The sequence below is a fragment of the Panthera uncia genome (genome assembly GCF_023721935.1).
Source record: "Panthera uncia isolate 11264 chromosome A3 unlocalized genomic scaffold, Puncia_PCG_1.0 HiC_scaffold_11, whole genome shotgun sequence".
Taxonomy (NCBI): Eukaryota; Metazoa; Chordata; class Mammalia; order Carnivora; family Felidae; genus Panthera; species Panthera uncia.
In genome coordinates, this window is record NW_026057578.1 from 87,959,231 (window position 1) to 87,979,197 (window position 19,967).

Genomic DNA, 19,967 nt, shown 5'->3' on the forward strand with positions numbered 1-19,967 from the left:
ATGTTCTTCTGCCCTCTCTGTGGCCTATAAGTTCACAGTCAGAGCTAAAGACTTCATGGAAATCACATCATTTTTTCTTTCTTTCTTGTTTTTCAAAACTACCTTATAGGTGCTATTTTGTACCTCCACTAGGAAGAATATAATGTCTCCTCTTTGGCCAGTAGGCGCCTATTCAGTGTGTCCTGAGTCGTTCTGATACCATCCCAGGAGTCTCTCATAGCTTTCTCGATCCCTTGTACGACTGTATGATCTGGGCTCGCATTCTGTGTCTATCCACGAAGTCCTGGTCCTTTTTATTGGGGGAAAAAGTTTTCAGAAAACAAACTCTGGTACGAGGTGTGCTCATCATTTCTAGGCCATTTCAGTAGAAAGAGCTAAGATGTATATGTAGATTTTTTATTTTTGTTCTTGATTGTGATTAAATACATCATGAGTTTACATTGACACTTAGAATTCAAACTCAAGACTACACGGTTTTTACATAACAGCCCAGTTTTGTTTTTCTAAGCAGCTCGTGTAGCTAGAGACTTTAAATTTTGTGGGTGGGTCCACAGCAGATATTAAATGCTATGAGTTCCAATGTACAGAAAGGTAAAATAGCTTGGTGATTGAGAGCATGTGAACGCTGACGCTAGACGTAAGGTCTAATCCTGGCCCTGCCACTTCCTGCTGAGTCCTTGGGTAAGTTGCTCTACTGCTCTGTGACTCAGTTTTCTTATCTGCAAAATGGGGATAATGTAAAAGTACATACACATTGTAGGAGAATTATGAAGATAAACTGAATTGATGTCTGGAAAGCACTTAGTGCTTATAGGGAAGTACCACATATAGGGTATCTTGTCTCATACAACATCTACTGATGGAAATCTTATAACAAGCATTAGTATAGCAAAGGCAAAGACTATGTAGACATAAACATGTTTGCTCATACGTATACATCATATACACACAGATGTGTGGAAGGCAGAGTGGCTTAGAGTTTCCCTCAGATCTGGGTACCATATTTTGTCTGAGCAGGGGAGCCAAGTGAATCCTGTCATCAGTCTAGCAGGGAACGTGAGTTTGAACTGAAAAACTGTATTGGCATCCTTGAGTCAATAAATGGTAAGATGGATAGAGGACTGTGATCTCCCATAATGACTCTTCATTGTCCTGTACCATCTGGCAACATTTGTATTCAAATTAGCCCATCAGAAAAGCATTCAAAGACTCAATCTGTAAATTCAAGCCTGCTTGAAAGTGGACCTCTGAGGCCGTGAGAACGAAACATTTAAAACAAGGTGTGTGTTTCATGTGTGTGCCTTCGTGTGCCAACGTGCATGTGCATTGTGGTGCCAGGGTTGGGGCAGGCAGCATTTTGGCCAGTGACTTTCTGGTAAGAAATAGCGACGCTCTTATTTGCAGGTTGAGGGCTGCAGGGGAGTCACATGTACAAGTTGACCTGGGACAGTTTTTGTGTTTGTTTTTTGGAAACAGTTCTACAAAATTTCTAGACAGCTCTCTAAATAACTTTTAGTTATGGAAGAGTATGTTTTGAAACAAGGATTAAGAGATAGTGATAAAGTTGAGATTTGTCCTTTTTTCCCCCCCTCATTGCTTTAAAAATAACAGCCAAGTGTAGAGTCTTCAGAAACTGATCCAAGGGAGGAATTCCTGTCGAGACCAGGAATACTTGTGTTTTTCCTCAGCAGCTGGTTTATTTTTATCTTAAGGACCTTGTAAATTATGTAACAGATTGTATTTCCATCTTTGTTGGCTGCTGGTTAAGCTTAGAGCCAGATTTGTGTACCCCCTATTGGGAGGAATGTAATTTCTCATCTTTGGCCCATGAGAACCTATTCAGGTTCACTCCTGAGTCCTTTTGACATAATCCTAAGGAACCTTCATTAGCTTCCTGATTTCTCATATGATGAAATTTTCTAGGCTCGTCTCTCAAAAATGCACACAAGACCGTACTGCTTGCATTCTGTGTACCAACATTACGTTCATCTTTTCCCCCCCTTTACTCTGATTTCATCACCTGTTTTTATCTTAATAGACACCTTTTTTTTTTTTTTTTTTTTTTTTTTTTTTTTTTTTTTTAAGTTTTCTTGTGGAACAAGGAGAGGAATGAATAACCAGTGAACATCACCAGGCTGGGGGTCTAGTTTGTGAATGGTCCAGGCTGTCTCCCCCACCCTCTCTCTACAGGACCACTCTACCGCCAGAAGTGGGACAAAGTCAGGAAGGGGAAACGAGCTGAAATCAAGGAGACGTTGGTGCTTTTAGCTTCTCTGGTAAAGATTTGGAAAAAGGAGGGGCAGTCAAACGCAAATCCTAAAATATTATCCCAATTTATTTATGGGTTCCACACATGGGAATCCAGGTCCCCACTGATGTACATTCTCGTGGTCAGTTGTACAAACCCGTATCTCAGAATGGTGTGCTGCACAGAGCCCCATGTCATCTATCTGGGAAGGGGATTCTCTGCAGCCTAGGAGCTCATTAAATGTTTATTCTAAAAACAGAGAATCACCACTGTGCTAGCAGATCCTCTGAGTTTAGGGAACTAGTCTCATTACTGGGTGGTAAAGGTAACCCCAAAGAAGTACATCTTTAGATCAGTGGCTATCAAACTTGAGCGTGCTTCAGGGTCTCCTGGAGTGCTTGTGAAAGCACAGATCCTTGGCCCTACCCCAGAATTCCTGACCCAGCAGGGCTGGGATGAGACCTGAGAGTCTGTATTCCTCCCAAATTCCCAAGTGATGCTGATCTCAGCACCATCCTTTGAGAACCACTTGCTAAGATGATCAGGTTATCTTTCAAGATAAGGTTTCAGCCTATTCTTTTCAGACTTAGCTTAGGGTCTAGGAGTTCATCTGTATGCAGGAATGAACATTATTCAGATGTTCTAGAATATCATTTTAATGCTAGGCCAGAGAGTAAGACATTTAAGAAAAAAGAGCTAAATCCGGAGTTGATTGGTTGTCATTAAGCACAGAGAAATTTCTCGTTTCAGGAAAAAAAAAAGAAAAAGAAAAGGTCTAGCTGATCAGAGTGCTTGGCCCTTTTATTTGCTCTTGAATACGAAGTTCAGTGCAGAAAGTGTTCCTCTGATGGGTGGGATGGGGGGAAGGTACTGGTCAGAGAGCTCGTGTCAGTGTCCTCTGCTCACCCTCCTGAGGGGAACACAGTATCCTGTTTCGGTGAGAGCAGCGTGGACGCCTCGGGCTGTTCATCCCACAGGGACCCCAGGACACACCAAGCACCCAGGCTTTGCACTTGGGGGCCACTTCCTGATAAATGTTTGTGAAATTGAAAGTTTTCCAGGAACCAAACAAAAGCAGCACTATCTGGTCTTTTCCTCTTGAGCCAGGCCACACTATATAAACTCCCCCAGAGTCCTGTCTCTAGACACATTCTATAAGGGACTAACATAGCCTTAGAATTTTAATGTGCTAATTATCAGAAACACTTTTCACCTCGACAGTGTGCTCTGTTTCACTCAAGAAACCAAAGAAACCGTACATCAATACTTTAAAAAAATGTATTCTCTTTCCCAATTACCAAAATAAAACCTGTCTATAAAAGTCTTTTTTAAAAAAAGTTTAGAATAAAGCCTTCCAGCAATTATCCAGAAGAAACCTTTTTTAAGAAGTTTGATGTCTACTCTTTAGTTTTTTGTCAGCATTTATAGATGCGCATATATAGAGAGATTTTAAACCAAATGGGATCAGTCATAATGTACCCACTATTTGTAGCCGCTACCCCTCCAGCCCCCAGCTTAATTTCTTCCATGTTAGTACATAGAATTCTGTCGAATCCCTTTTAATGGCTACATGGTTTTCCAACATACAGAAGTTTATTATATTTATTATAGTTTAGCCAATTCTGTACTAGATATTTCAGTTCCTAATTTTTCAGTTGTTGGCACAACAAGGAACACCTTGTGCCTAACTCTTGGTGTATCTGTACAGTTATTTCAGAGGTGTGGAGATTCCTGGAAGTGGAGTGGATGAGATAAAGGAATACAGATCTCCCTCACTACCCAAAAGTAGAGCATCCCTTTGAAAACTTTCCTAAACTGAAAATGGCAATGAAGCGAAGAAGCAGTTACCATTAATGTATATGGGAAAACGTCTGAGTGTTCCTGGACCCCCCAAAATAATCTCTTTTAGGCTTTCTGATACCTTAAGATAAATCAAGATAAAGCACAGATGCTCACAGACGCAGTTCCGCTCTCTGGTGGCTGGAATGCTGAGTGCAGTTCCTGGGCCAGGAGCTTGGTGGCGCCACTCTCGCGGCACCACTTGGGGTGTGCACTGCCTCTGTAATGGCTCGTTGCCAAACGAACGCTGAACGCTATTTTCATTCTTTGCCTTTCTTCGTAAAAGCAAAAATTCTCTTTGGATTTCTTCTGGTTACCAAAAAAACAGGTACTGATGTAGGTCTTTCGTAAAAGCAAAGTGGCATAACATGAGCTTCTGAAAGGTGAGGGATACCTGTATGTGTAATTGTCTATGTGTGTTTGTAGAGACTATGTTAACTGTAGTGTGTATGATGAGATATCTCTCTATTAAAGTAGTATATTAAAAAGGGCCATGACCAGAGTGGATTCATTACAGAAATATAAGGATAGTTTGATTTAGATACTCTGTTAAAATAGCACATTCATATTAATTGATCAAAGGAAAACAAAAACAGTCATCTGTGTCCTTTGTTGCTAAAAGTGCTTTTGATAAAAAGAACCCATTCTTGATTAAAAATCAAGGCTTGAAGATGCCTTCAAACTAAGTCAGTCTCTGTCTCTTTCCCAAACTCAGCTAGCTTCCTTCTCAGTGATGAATAGTTGGCAACATTTTACAATCAAGTGAGGAAATAAGCAGAGATGCTCACTAGCACTTCAGAAGCCTTGGCTGGTACAGTGAGGCAAGAGAGTGAAAGAAGGGCATGAAGAGTGAACAGGAGGAGGTGACAAATCACCCTGTTTGTCGATGATATGATTTTGTGCCTGAAGCTAAAAAGCTATTAAAAATAAGACGGTTCAGTAAGACGGCTACTTATGTTGTTAAGAATTAATATTTAGCAGGCTCTCTAACCCTCACGCAGGAGCTTCAAAACACTTTAAACAGTGCATCCCTATGGATTATGTAATTTGTTCTCCTTCCAAGCCTGGGAAGTATGGGCCCTTTTTATCTTCATGTTAGATTAGGAAACTCAGGCCTTGAGAACTTCGGTCATTTGACTACAGTGCTGCAGCCAGAAAGTGGCTGGGGAGCATTCAAGCCACCGATGCCTGTGGCACCATAGTTGTGTGGCCTTGGGCAGGTCAGTTCAGCTCTGGGGCCATAGTTTGATCACTTCTGAATTAGATGGTCTCGGAATCCCCGAGTGTGTGTGGGCCAGAGCACGAGTGTGTGCAGTGTGTGTTTACTGCCAGGGCAGTCTCGGAGCCAGATGGTGCTTGGTAGGGTCACTTCCCCTGGCCTCAGCTCTCTGTCCTCATCGTGTTCAAATGTCAGCTGGGGATTGTTGAAAGAAAACAGTAAGATTTTCCCCCATTTATTTTCTTTTGTTTATTGACTGTATAAATAACAGGGTGACTCCACTAACAAGGCTGGATACAAATGCCCATGTTTAGCCTTTGGTTTGAGTACCTTCCCTGGAGGTTCAGAATAATAATCAGGGACACTGTGTTTGATGACCCCCTGTACCCTGAGACAGAGCTGGGCAAGATGGACCGGAGGCCCTGTGGGCCTGTACGTGGCTGCTGTGTCTCCAGAGGCTCTAAGCACAGAACAAACATTTAAATCCTTCTCCTTCTCTGTTGACCCCACAGTAACTAAACCCATGCTGAAGCACACCGAGGCTTGCCTTCTTACCATAAGCTGCTCTCTTCTGGGGCTTCACTGTGCTGATGGTGGCTTCTGTCTCCCTCACCAGGTATGGAGAGAAGGGGAAAGCCATCCGGATCGAGAAGGTCATCTACACTGGGAAGGAGGGGAAGAGCTCACGCGGCTGCCCCATTGCAAAGTGGGTGAGTGTCAACCCTGTGGTGGGGGCTGCTGCCTCACTTCCCTCACCGCAGGCCAGGCCAGAGGTGTGTGTGTGGAAACAGACATGTTTATTGTTCAGGGGAACGTGGGAGCTTGCATCTGTGCTTGGTTAGAGTCATTTTCCCCCAGCTTGAGCTAGCCTCGTTTTATCTAAACACCAGCCCCTGGCACCCTGGGCTGGCCTCAGAAAAGCTCTAGTCATTATGCTTGGTTCATACTCTCCCCGTGGATCAGGGATGTGGTTGAGGGGAGGCTGAAAGATGTCATCTTACTCAAAGCTGGGCCCCACTGTGCACCATTTGACCCCTCTGCCCCTCCATATGCCGGTGGCGTTCCTATCTCTGGTCCAGAAGAACTAGCTAGGCCTCTAGGCAGGGTCGGGGACAATCTTGCATCTACTTTACTTCTGAGCCACTGTTCCCTATAAGGCAGGCTGAGTGTCCCAGCGAGGGGAGCGTCAGTGACTGTGACCCTCGTTTCACCCCCACACAGTTTTCTGACCTTGCTCTTCCAGTCCTCGAGGAGATATTTAGCATCACTGCAGAAGCTCAAGAGCAGCAGCAAGTCATCAGGTGTGAGCTCAGCACTGTGCTGGGTGCTCGGTATGGGGATATGCCTCGAAAATGAAAAGGTCTGTCCCTGTGCTCAAGCTGCTTATGGTGTAGAGACACATGAGATAAGATCACGGAGACTTGAGTGATCAAGGTCCAATTATGAGAGGCGAATTCAGTGCGGTAGAGTTCAGGGTCAAGGGATATGAATGGTGGGAGGAATGTGAGGCTTTGTTTCTCAGAGGAGGGTGACGTGCATGGGATCACAAATACAGGGCCACATTAAATGGGCTGATGAGGGGCGCCTGGGTGGCTCAGTCGGTTAAGCGTCCGACTTTGGCTCAGGTCATGATCTCATGGTTCGTGGGTTCGAGCCCCGTGTCGGGCTCTGTGCTGACAGCTCAGAGCCTGGAGCCTGTTTGGGATTCTGTGTCTCCTCTCTCTCTGCCCCACCTTCCCTCTCGAAAATAAATAAACATTAAAAAGTTCTTTTAAAAAATAAATAAATGGGCTGATGGGAGAGCAGAAGCATTTCTGGCAAGGAGAGTCATGTGAGCAAAGGTAATAGGCTGTGTGAATATACAGCTCACTGAGTGAGGGAAGGTGGGAAGAAGACCTTTGTCAGCCTGTGTCCATGTGCACATGGCTGTTTTTGTCTCGTATACGCCATACCTTTGCACCTTTGTTTTTAATGAATATGAAAGGTGTCTGTACCTGAACTATCACATACCTTTTTTTTTTTTTTAGCAATTTTCGGTCAGTATTGCAGAATTATATATAATAAAAGAATCTGGAGCTACATAGAGCCTTCACAGGTATGAGGAAGTATAGTGTCCCCACCCTCCTGAAAGATAGGTATTACAGTGGGAGGGGGACTGTATCTGTCTGTGGCTGATCAGGGTGCAGTGTTATCCCTCAGAGAACCCATCAGCGACATGGCATCTGCCCTTATTTCTGCTAATCCATGTAGTCATTGGAGAATTCCACAGTCCTGAATGGGAAACTGAAGATCCTCACACAGGTGGAGCCTGGGGACTTTTCCATCTTCAGAAACAGTTGGATCAAGGGAAGAAAACAACTGGCTATGTAGGTGGTGTCGAAGAAGAGAATATGCATTTCTGGCCCCAGAGCTCTGGGGAGCAGCACCTGTGCCTCTGCTAGGGCTGAGGAAGGAGGTGCCCAGGTGAAGCAGTGAGCTTAGTTCCTGGGGGCAGGAAGAGGGAAGCAGAATGGTGGAGGGGGAGGAACTTGGTCTTCACACGTTGGTCCTCCAGGGTCTGTGCGCAAATGCCCAGAGCAGAGCACACGTGGCACCTGATGTTTTGTCCAAAAGATGAAACAGCTCATGGGTGTCACCAAACCCCAGTGAGTGATGCCAGCTTTGAAAGAAAAGCCCAGATAGAAGGGAATGCATAGTGACCACGTTCCCAGAGGTGGGGAAATTCTTGTATCTGACGAGGGAAGATAAAAGGAGAGAGGAAAGAAATGGTGTTTTATAGGAAGGGCAAGTGGTGGTAGGTCATAGACTATTACAGTGGTAAGAAAATGGTGGTGCAGAGTTGTGTTTTTCTTTTCTAGCTATCTCCCTTAGTTCAGTGGACTTCTCTTGGTTTTTGCCTACACAGCCACCAAATACCCTATCTGTTTTGGTGGTAGAGCTCATCTAAAGAGTTCTACCTCCTTGGAAGTTAGAGAAGGGCAGGTGTTCCCTTCCCCTGCTCCCCCCCCCCCCTGCCACACACACACACTGGGAAGTGACCCATAAGTGCCAAGAGGGGCAGATTGTCCTTAGTGTCAGCATGGCGTCAAGAACCCAGGCAGTAGTCTGTGGCTACGGGCGAGCGGCAGCATCCAGCTGCCTGTGGTGGACGGTGCTTCCTGTGGTTCTTCCTGCCCACCGCCTGTTCTGGTCTCCCATCTAGAGCCTGGGTTTTCATCTGAACCAGGTTCATGTCTTTGTCTACAGCCTGAACCCCCAACCAGTAGGTTCATCTAAAAGCAATGTGTCTGACAAATTCTAGACTTGCCTGGCCAGGCTCTTGGGGGACAAAGTTGAGGCGCATCATAGGTACCCAGCAAATGTGTGTTGAGAGAAGGATCTAAGAGAGCAGTGAGATAGCCCAGGGAGCCCACTGATAATCTGCAGTTTTGAGGTGGCTTGTACAGAGTATGGAAGTCGGCAAGCATGGGAGTAAGGGAGTGACCAGGTAGCATTCCAAAGGCTCAGAATAAATGGAGACATGCCAGAAGCAAACACCACAGACAGCAAAAATGCGCTTTGGATACAAGAACCTTGGAGATGCTGCTTGGGCCAGTCTGTAAAGATAACAGGGGTCAGAAAGCAGATATTTGAAGGCCTCTTGAGGGCAGGGTTGGAACAGACCTCCTGGGGAACCCCAAGGGTTGGAACTAAGTACCAGGAGTAGGAAGACAGATGTGGGCTTCCTTTGGTGCTGTGCTATTCTTGTTCAGTGCACGGGGGATTCCTGCCCAGCTGTGGGGGGGGGGGGGGGGGGTGTGTGTGTCTGTGGTGGGATATGAACCATCCGTATGGCCACACTCAGGTACTGGTGTCTTCCTGCCTTCCCTTGGCCTTTTGATTTTTGCGCTTGGTGCATTCAGTCCTGCTGGCTTCCTTCCTTCATAGTGTGGGTAGGGAGCTCCACTTTATTGTTTTCTTATAGTTTTTTTGAGTGTACCCATTGGCCTGTGAGGGTGTGGCCACAGAGAGCTGTCTGCTTGTGCTTATCACGTTTATGTGTTTGCCACTTGGGAAACCAAAGAGACGTGGCCTCAACCTCAGCTTTGGTAGGTCAGGTGTTTCCCTGTGTGCTCTGAACACATGTTGCACGTGAGGGCGATTAATTAGCCAGTGCCCTACCCTGGGCACTGAGCAGAGATTGACAGTAGTGCCTCAGAAACCCTGGTGGCAGGGACTGCTGTCTTATCAGTACCTGTGATGTGTGATCGTGAACCTGTGTTCACGATGTGCCCGGCTCAGTCTGCGGAGGCCAGGCAATCGCACAGGGAGCTCTAATACTGCATGACTTAATGACATGTTTGTGTGTTACTGATCCCAGAAAGTTTTAAAAATAATGATATAACCGATGCTTCTGTGGGTTGGCTCAGAGCAGGAACTCATGGGCCAGGGATATATTTTGTTTAACGTGTCCCTGAAAATTTTGAAGGAAATCCTGACCTCTGCTACAACCTGGATGAACCTTGAGGCTGTTATGCCAGGGACCAATTCTGTATGACTCCACATGTATGAAGCACTGCCAGTAGTCAAACTATTCAGAGAGTCACAAAGCAGAATGGTTGTTACCATGGACTAGGGGCCAGAGAGAAGGGAGAGTGAGTGCTAAGTGGGTACAGAGTTTCTGTTTGGGAAGATAGAACGTTGTAGAGGTGGACAGAGGTCTGGTGATGGCTGCAGAACAGCGTGAAGGTACTTCTGCGAGTGAGCCATACACTTAACAATGGCTGCAGTGGTAAATTTTACATCATGTGTATTTTACCATGATTTTAAAAATTGAATTAGGTGCTCACATCTTTGAAAGGAGAGATTTCATGTAAAAATCTAGGTTTCTGTTTTCTTCTTGTTAAAATTGGAAGAGGTAGCTGCACTAGGCTGGGATTCCCATCAGGCAGTGGTTGATGGAGAGAAGGCCTGGCTTACCCATTTTGAAGGGGCGTGTGCTTTTTCACTTGGCCATGGTCCACACCACCCCCAGTTGTCCATCTGGCCCACTTTCCTTATTTATACTGCCTGCCTGGCTGCCTCTTTGGACAGCTCCCTGCACTGCTGTACTCATGACCAAGTGCGTCTCCAGCCCAGGCCTCTCCTGACCTCCAGACCCAGTGTATTGGGGTCTTACTAGAAATAGCCACTCAGACATTCCCAAGTAGCCCCAGCGTGTTCCCAATTAACTCATCAGTAAACAACCCCCACTCCACCCACTGTCCTGTGCCACAAAAGTGGAAGTCCGTTTAAGACTTTGCCCTGTCCCTTGGGGTGCCTGGGTGGCTTGGTCGGTTAAGCATCCGACTTCGGCTCAGGTCATGATCTCACAGCCCGTGAGTTCGAGCCCCACGTCGGGCTCTGTGCTGACAGCTCAGAGCCTGGAGCCTGTTTCAGATTCTGTGTTTCCCTCTCTCTCTGCCCCTCCCCTGTTCATGCTCTGTCTCTCTCTGTCTCAAAAATAAATAAACGTTAAAAAAAAAAAATTAAAAAAAAAAAAAAAAAAAAAGACTTTGCCCTGTCCCTCAGCCCCTAGAGTCAGATGGTCCCAAGGTCACCTTTCTCCTCAATGAGTCTGAATACATTCCTTTTCCTGTTTCATTCCCCACTGCCCTACTTCAGCACTTTATCCACTTTTGTTTGTATTTTGTTTGTTAGTGGTCTCCCTGTCACTCTCCCCCTCCACCCTGCCATCTGCCTGCTCCTCTTCTAGAGCAGGAAGCTACTTATGAAAGCCCCTTGTACAGACTTTTTTGTGGAACCCCTCCCTTGAGTTCTTTTCCCCTGAAAGCCCTTCCCAGTCTGCCCTCATCCCTCCCCTCTTCACAGGCCCTCATCTTATCAGGTCACAGAATTAGTTTGGGCTCTTATGGGAGATCAGCCACCTCCTCCCCCAGCTCCCGGGCCCTTTGCCATGCCGCATCTTTTTGGACAGAGTTCTGGGTGTGAGAGTTAGGTGAGAACCTGGCTGGGCAGCAGTGCAGAGCCCAAGGCCCTTGCTTTTGTTTTCTTTAAGAGCCTTATTGAGATATAATTCACACACCATACAATGTATCCATTCAAAGTATATAGTTCACTGGTTTGGGGTATATTATTAATTTTTTAAAGTTGTGTTAAAGTATACATAACATAAAATTGGCCATTTTAACCATTTTTAAGTGTACTGTTCAGTGGCATCCACTACATTCACATTCTTGTTTTGTTTTGTTTTTGAGAGAGCGAGGGAGGGGCAGAGGGAGGGGGAGAGAGGATCTTAAGCAGGCTCCATGCTGTCCGTGCAGAGCCCGGCACAGGCCTTAATCCCACAACCCTGGGTTCATGACCTGAGCTGAAATCCAGAGGCTCCACTGACTGAGCCACCCAGGCACCCCAACATTCACATTGTTTTGCAACCATCACGACTCTGTATTTTCAAAACTTCTTCACCATCCCATGCAGAAACTCTATACCCGTTAAGTAATAATTCCCCACGCTCTCCGCCCCAACCCTGGCAGCCACTGTTCTACTTTCTGTCTCTATGAATTTGACTATTCTAGGTACCCTCTGTAAGTGGAATCACACAGTGTGGATCCTTTAGTGTGTGGCTTCTTTCGCTTAACATGATGTTACCCAGGTTCATCCATGTTGTCGCATGAGTCAGATTTTTCTTCCTTTTTAAGATTGAGGACTATTCCGTTGTTTGGAGGGAATAGTTTGTTTAGGGAATATTCCGTTGTTTGTTTATCCATGCATCCACTGATGGACTCTTGTGTTGTGCCCGCTGTCTGGCTGTTATGAACAGTACCTGACCCAGTCCCTGCTCTCGGTCACCCTGGGTATATTCCTAGGAATTGCTCGGTCATATGGTAATTACATATTTAGCTTTTGGAGAAACTACCCAAAATTGTTTTCCACAGCACCAAGGCCCTTATTTTTTAATTAAAATCATACAGATATGCAGCATTTTCTCTGTAAATATTTTAAGATACATAAAAATCTCTGAATATATTTTGGCTTACCAATTTATCTGTGTGTTTTTAGTCCTAAGTCTGTGTAATTCATCAGTAACTTCCGTTTTGTAGTAAATATTTTTTATTTTGCTCTTAAAAAATAACTTTTGTATTTATTATTCCTTAATTGTAACGGTCTCTTAGCCTGTATGGTTGCCATTACCAGGTTGTGGTATCCTGTGGACACTGCCCTAAAGACCTGCGTCCCCAGGTCTGGTCAGCAGAGGTGGGGGGTGTATGGCATCCCATGCAGAGGAGTGTGGGGGCATGGCTCCCACAGTTAGCAGTGCCCTCCCCACCCCACCCCCCTGCAGGTGATCCGCAGGCACACGCTGGAGGAGAAGCTACTGTGCCTGGTGCGGCACCGGGCAGGCCACCACTGCCAGAACGCGGTGATCGTCATCCTCATCCTGGCCTGGGAGGGCATCCCCCGCAGCCTCGGAGACACCCTCTACCAAGAGCTCACTGACACCCTCCGGAAGTACGGGAACCCCACCAGCCGGAGATGTGGCCTCAACGATGAGTACGTGGGTGGGATCTCGGCGCGCAAGGGTTGGGGTGGCTGGGCCAAGTGTCCATTGGCAAGGCCTTGGGGGGCAGATGCAGGGGGAGACCCTGGGCCCCCCTGAGGGCGGCGCTGGCCCCTCCCAGGGCCCTGTCTGTCCTGCAGTCGGGACTGTAATGAAAGAAGTTCTCCCACAATCCTGACCTGGGTTCTTCTGGTCCCGGCAAGAGAAGGGTCCCTTGACTTGGCTTGGCTCTGCCGGTGAACCTCAGAGGGACTCTGAGGTTCTAATGGTGGAACAGCTATGAGTGCATGAGTGTCCCACAAATCTAAGGCATCAGTGGTATTCATAAAACCTGCCCCTCTAGGGTCTTTTAAAATTAAGGCGTTTAAATTAAATGCCACTTTTTAAATTAAGGTGTTTTTCTTTTTTTTTAATTTTTAATGTTAATTTTTGAGAGAGAGTGCGTGCGAGCGGGGGAGGGGCAGAGAAAGAGGGAGACAGACTCTGAAGCAGACTCCAGGCTCTGAGCTGTCAGCACAGAGCCCAACACAGGCTCAAAACCACGGACTGCAAGATCATGACCTGAGCCCAAGTCGGACGCTTCACCGACTGAGCCCCCGAGTCCCCCACCACCACTTCTTAAATTAAGGTATTTTTACTTAGATCTACAGTTTGAAGAGGTTTCTTTTTAAGTATTTAAATTCCAGTTAGGTAGCATACAACATAGTATCGGTTTCAGGTGTCCAAGTTTGAAGAGTTTTGACAAATGTTTACAGTCACGTAGCCGCCGCGCGAAGATGTATAACCATTCCATCATCCCCTCCAGTTCCCCTGTGCCTGCTTTGTAAGCAAGTTTCCTTCTGCCCGTGGCAACCACCATTCTTGCTTCTTGTCCCTGTGAGTTTGCCTTTGCAAGAATGTTGTAGAGACGGAACCATACGGGGTGTAGCCTCCTGAGTCTGGCTTCTTTTTCCCCTGAGCGTAGCGTTTCTGGGCTTCAGCTGTGGAGGTGTGTAGCTCATTCTTTCTGATTGCTGAGTAGTTTGCCACTGCTGGACGCCTCACAGTTCATTTACCCACTCCCCAGTTGAGGGGCATCTGGAGCATTTCCAGGTTTGATTAGTTGTTGGATTATAATGTCAGTGTTTATTTATTTAAAGGCCTGTCAGCACCTGAGCCTGAAGGAAGCAGGCGTGTTCAAACTCTATAGCCCATGTCACTTCCCTGATTGTGTTGTTTGTGTTGGAACCCGTCATGATATTAGTGTTAAGGCAAAGTATAAACCTTACTGGGGTTTTGACTAGATTTTTCCCACTTGTCTCAAAACACCAAGGGGTTTCTCCCAGCAACAGATTCCACAAAAAATCTTTTTAATGTTTGTTTATTTTTGAGAGAGACAGAGTGCGAGCTGGGGAGGGGCAGAGAGAAGGAGACACAGAATCCCAAGCAGGCTTCAGGCTCTGAGTTGTCAGCACAGGGCCCGACATGGGGTTCGAACTCAGGAACCGTGAGATCATGACCTGAGCCGAATTCTGACGCTTAACCGACTGAGCCACCCAGGCTCCCCTCCCAAAGACAGATTCTTAGACCTTCAGGCTCAGGGGTGGGAGCAGAAAGGGCTGCTCAGAGCTGACTCTCTATGCGAGGAAATTTGGGGAAGGAGTTGAAGGCGGGAGGGATGTGGTCCCAGTCACTGGGAGACCATGGGTGCCAGGCCTCAGCAGGACCTCCCGCCTGATGTAGGAGGACGATTTCCGAACAAAAAATGTGTCTGTATGCCTAACGTGTGATGCATATTGCAGCCGGACCTGCGCTTGTCAAGGCAAAGACCCCAACACCTGCGGTGCCTCCTTCTCCTTTGGTTGTTCCTGGAGCATGTACTTCAACGGCTGCAAATACGCTCGAAGCAAGACGCCTCGCAAGTTCCGCCTCGTGGGGGACAACCCCAAGGAGGTAAGCAAAGTTCCGCGGAGCGGTGGGGCCCTCCGGCTCGTCCTACCCTGCCTCCCGTCTCTGGTAGTGTGGTGGGGGGTGGGTTAGCACACCCTGACTCACACGTGCAGATAATGCAACTGGCTTTATTTTGTTAACTGACCTTATCTTGCTGGGAAGTAAGGTATGTGGGGTGTGGTGTGGAGGGGTGTGATGAGTGAAAAATTAAACCTAACCAATTATGGGCATTTCAGACTCTCCCAGCTTAAAACAGTCTCTTTAAGGTAAATGGTCAAATTCCTCACCAGAATTTGATCTTCTTCAAGAGTCATTTCTTTTCTTCATTCTTTCTAAGATGTGTTTGTAGGGGTGGGAGGTATGGCAGGAAGAGGCCTCTAGGCCTCGGCCACTTTCTGGGGCCAGTGCTGGGCTTCCCGAAGTGCCCCTCATTCTACCTGGCAGCCAGGCACATGTCTCTGTGCGGTTGTCCACATTTCCAGGCCCTTGCTGTCTTCTTGCTGGGAGCCTAGCCTGTCTCTTGGGCACTGGACTAGGGTCCACAATGGCCTCCTGTCTGCAGCCTCCCGGTCAGGTCAGGCTGCCTTCCTCCCTGCCCCTTCCCCTCTGTTGCTGTGCTTGTGAAGGCCATCCCAGGAGGTGGTCTCCACGCAGAGTTCCAAATGCAGAGAAGGTACAGGTCTGTCTGGGCTCCCTGCCATCTGCCCCCGAACCTACCCCCTCCCCACTACCTGAGCTCTTGTGAGGTAGGGTACTGGGTCCCTTTGTGGGGATCTAGGCAACATCTTGATCCCCAGTTCTACCTTCCACATCTCCCCGAGCTCCTTGTACAAGAAGAGTTTCCTCCTTTTCCATGGGCGTGGGGACTCCCCTGGGGCACACGTTTTTCTACCCTATGTGTAATAAACTTCTATGCTCTGGGTATCCAGTCGTGCTTTTCAGAAGTAAAAGGAAGCATTTTCAAGTGCAGAGCTTTATTTGCCTCAAAGCCTGGCTTTTAGACTATTGCACAAGCTAGTTTGATAGTCAGATTTGACACTGGACTTTTCTCGATGGTGGCATCCGCCCTCCCCTGGAAGCAAGTTGTTTCAATGCAGTTGTTTCAATGAAGAGAGGAGCCCCAGGGCCACAGGAACTAGGAATGACCAGGAGTGAAAAGGCATTGCTTTAATTTCTCACACGTACTTCCCCTGTTCTATCAGCTGCCATTTCTGTGCACTTACTTAGTGCTGAGTATTCTGGCCAGCACCTCACGGGTGTGCATCTCCGTTAACCTCAAGACACCCCAGATGTAGGCCCTGTTGCTACTCACCTTACAGATGAGGCAAATGGCTTGCCCAGGGCCGTGTGGCAGTAATGGTGAAGTCAGGTCTGGGTCTTCCCAGAGCTCACGGGCCTCAGCCCTGTGCTGTGCTGGCCGTGGGCTTACCATGTTGGTGGCAGCCTCTGGGCTGCAGCCAGAGACAGGCAGCTGGCAGTGGCTGGCAGCTCTGGCCACCCTACTGGACAGACCGCTGAGCCATTGGTCTTGCTCTTCCATCTCTACTTCTATGAACTTGGTTCTTTTTCTCTCTTCTTCCTCTTTCTTCTCTGCAAACCCTTCATGCCTGTCTGTGCTCAAGGCCTTGTAGAAACAGCCCCCCCAGCTCTACCTGCCACCCTCAGAGGGCCAGGGAGAGGCTGTGGATACCTGAAACCCTTGGCCAAATGTAGCTGGGGTGTGGCTGCTTTGTCTGGGGCAGCACTATCCAGTGGAACTCCTTCTGTGATGATGGAAACGTTCTCTGTAAAAAACGTGTAGCACAGGAGCCACATGTAACCACTGAGCACTTGAAATGTGGCTCGTAAAATGGGAACTGGGTTTTTAATTTTATTTAACTTTCTTTAGATGTTTACTTATTACGAGAGAGAAAGAGAGTGAGTGGGGGAAGGGCAGAGAGAGAGAGAGAGAGAGAGAGAGAGAGAGAGAGAGAGAGAATATCCCAAGCAGGCTCCATGCTGTCAGCACAGAGCCCCACATGGGGCTCAATCTCACAAAGGGTGAGATAGGACCTGAACCAGATGAAGAGTCAGACACTTAACCAACTGAGCCATGCAGGCTCAGAGCTGACTCTCTGTGCCCTAATTTTATCTAATTTTAATTAAATTTAATATATATTTCAAAAGCAGCACAGAGCTCATGATAACACATGCAATGGTGCAGGTCTAGAGAATAGAGTGCCCCTGGCTCATGACAGGCTCTGGGCCTGGCTGGCTGTGGAATTCCTGGCCTAGACTTTGACCCACCCCTCTCTGCCTTCATTTGCCTGCCTGCAACACCAGAAGAAAAAGCCACACCTTTTGATCCTGCTTTTACCTGCCTACTTCATCGAACTTCTGACCTAGGGTGTTGAGCACTCAAAACCAACAACCTGTTTTATGTGTTCTGAGCGGCACTGAGCTAGTAGCTTAGCAGTCAGGATGGCTGGACCTTCAGGCCACAGCTTTCCCTGAGCTTCTGTGTCTCCAACATTAAAACAGACATGGTACCCTATGCCTCCCAGACGGAACCTGTAAAAACACCTGATGGCACTTCCTACCTTCCCAGCAACCCAGCGGTGGTTCTAGAATGGAGGTTAATTTCCAGTGTGTAGAGTTTGCCAGGTGGGGCTGCTTTGGATACGTGTGACTGCTGTTCTCTCCACAGGAAGAAGTGCTCCGGAAGAGTTTCCAGGACCTGGCTACTGAAGTCGCTCCCCTGTACAAGAGGCTAGCCCCCCAGGCCTACCAGAACCAGGTACTGGGTCTTGGGCTTTTCTCTGCCCACGTGTCATCTGCATCTCTGTCCGTGTTCCCCGAAGTCAGGAAATGGGAGAGTGGGCTCATTTGTGCTCCTTATGGGAAAAGCTCAGCTAGAGATAGAGCAGTGATGTAGGTCTTTGATGAGATCCTTTCTTGACAACGAGCTAACTGCGTCCCAGACCATCTTTCCCCTATCCCTTGCTTTCGTGCCTCCCCCCATAGTAATCTTTCACCTCTCCTGGTCTGGCTTCTCCTGGGGAGGCTCAAGTTTCTCTCTCCTGTCACCTGTGCATCTCCCAGATGAGGTGAGGAGGACTTGAGTTAACCCAGAAGGAAGTAATTTCTACGGAGGCTTCATCCGGAAAGCCTACCTCCTGCAGCCCCTCTGCAAGGCCTCCATGGTCCTTAACCTCCTTCCCTCCAAGACCTAGCTTTGCCTCCTCAGCACAGAATCTAGGCCACTGACCTCAGGTCACACGAGCAGTTCTCCTTGGCTGTCCACACAGGTGACCAATGAGGAAATAGCGATTGACTGCCGCCTGGGGCTGAAGGAAGGGCGGCCCTTCTCGGGGGTCACAGCCTGCATGGACTTCTGTGCCCATGCCCACAAGGACCAGCATAACCTCTACAACGGCTGCACAGTGGTAAGGAACCCTGGACCTGTCACAGCTCCCCCTGTGGGATGGTCCTGGGAGGGGGCCTGGTTTAAGCAGACAGGTGGGCTCAGAGTAGGGAGGGACCTGGAGACAAGAGTCTCAGATCTCTGGGAGGTGCCCTGCCATACTGGCTGCCCCTGCCCACTTCTCTGAGAAATGCATGGACCGGAATGCTTGGACAAGGCTGGTCTCGTCTCCATGTCTTAGGTGGATGCTGTAGAACACAGTCTGTTGGGCACCTGGAGTCCTTACCTAAAGACTGTTCCAGGTCTCTGTGAACACTGGATTTAAATCCAAACCACTCTTGATTCATCCACCGAGCAAATGTTTATTTTCCCAGATGCTGCTGTAGATATTGGGGAATAAAATGGACCAAGCCCTGCCCAAGTATGTGATACAGTTAATGTCTGGTAGTGTTGAAGGCTGTGAGGAAGATATGAAGTAGGGTAAGGGCTAGAGTGATAGCAGATGCCATTTGGGATGCCATGGGCAGAGAGGTCTCTCTGAGGAGGGGTACCTGAGCTGAGACATGAATGAAGCAAGAGAGTAAGGGACCCGAATATCTGGGGATGGAGTGCTCCAGGCAGAAGGACCAGCATACACAGAGATTCAGGGGCAGGCAGGGACCAGGTCACAGTGAGCCCAGAAGGTGGACAGGGCTGTGGGTTGTGCTCCGAGTGTGAGGGGAAGCTGGGAGTGGTAGGGTCTCCTTGATAAAGTTAGAAGTGCTCTCTTGCTCCTGCAGATAGAAAAGAAGTATGTGGAGATGGGGTGAGTGGGAGCGAATCAAAGGAGAAAGCCAATTAGGCTGGGACACTGTCTAGGCTAGAGGTGACAGGGCTTGGACAGGAGCGAGGGTAGGGAGGGTGGTGGTTGGACAGACTTTGGGTGATCTCGAAGATACAGCCAGCCAAGCGGGGGTTGCTGATGGACAGATGTAGGATATGACAAGGAAGGACTAGAGAGCCACCCAAGGCTTTTTGCTTGAGCACCTGGTCAAGTGTTGGTGCGACACGCTGAGATGTAGAATCACAGGAGAAGCCCAGTTTGGTGGTAAAAATGAAGAGTTCTGTTTTGAGATGCCTGGCAGATGTCCAGGTGGACACGTGGAGCAGGCAGGGGAGCGGGCTGTCTGGAGAACATGTAGTTCACAGTTTCAGGCACGAGGCTAGATGCTGTCACTAGGGGAGTGAGTGCAGATGGAGAAGAGGGGAGGTTTGGACTTGAGTGGGGACCCCCTCAAAGGGATGATGCCAGCTCTCTTCTTTGCTAACTAGGTCCTGGGCAGGCAGGGCTCCCCGGGGAACTGTGGAAGAAGCAGAAGCAATGGCAATTCACCTGAAAGGGGGCTCCCAGAGTCTGGGTATAACTGGGGTGTAACACAGGGATTGATGGCCCAGCACGAGATTTTATTTCTCTACCTTGTCCTCCTTCCCTTATGTGCAAGGCTAGAAGCAAGATGAGGCAGGCCCCTGTCCACACTGTATTGTGAGGGTTTCGAGCTGACACACAGAGAAAGGGAGGGACCTCCAGGATTAGAAGAGGGGCAGGGAAGGAGGAGGAGACATTAGGAGATAGGAGCACAGTGAGGTTATTTTGATCCCAGAGCTTTGTAGCATTTGGAGTGGAAAAAAGTAAACCTCTTCCAAAATGAACAGTGTTTTTTTTTTTTAATTAAACTATTTATTGTCTAAAAAAGTAAACAGTATAAGAAAGCGTAAAGTAAAAATTGCCTGAAATCTTAGAGACCTAACT

The 19,967-nt window shown here is 47.8% G+C and overlaps 1 protein-coding gene across 1 annotated transcript in view; it reads left to right on the forward strand.

Annotated features, from left to right (window-relative positions):
- Positions 1-19,967, forward strand: part of TET3 (tet methylcytosine dioxygenase 3) — a 104,176-nt gene that overhangs the window by 73,139 nt on the left and 11,070 nt on the right. The window contains exons 6-10 of the mRNA XM_049651727.1: positions 5,923-6,016; positions 12,631-12,839; positions 14,628-14,778; positions 17,462-17,551; positions 18,063-18,200. Coding sequence (XP_049507684.1) covers positions 5,923-6,016; positions 12,631-12,839; positions 14,628-14,778; positions 17,462-17,551; positions 18,063-18,200 — 682 coding nt within the window. The remainder of the gene's footprint in view (positions 1-5,922; positions 6,017-12,630; positions 12,840-14,627; positions 14,779-17,461; positions 17,552-18,062; positions 18,201-19,967) is intronic.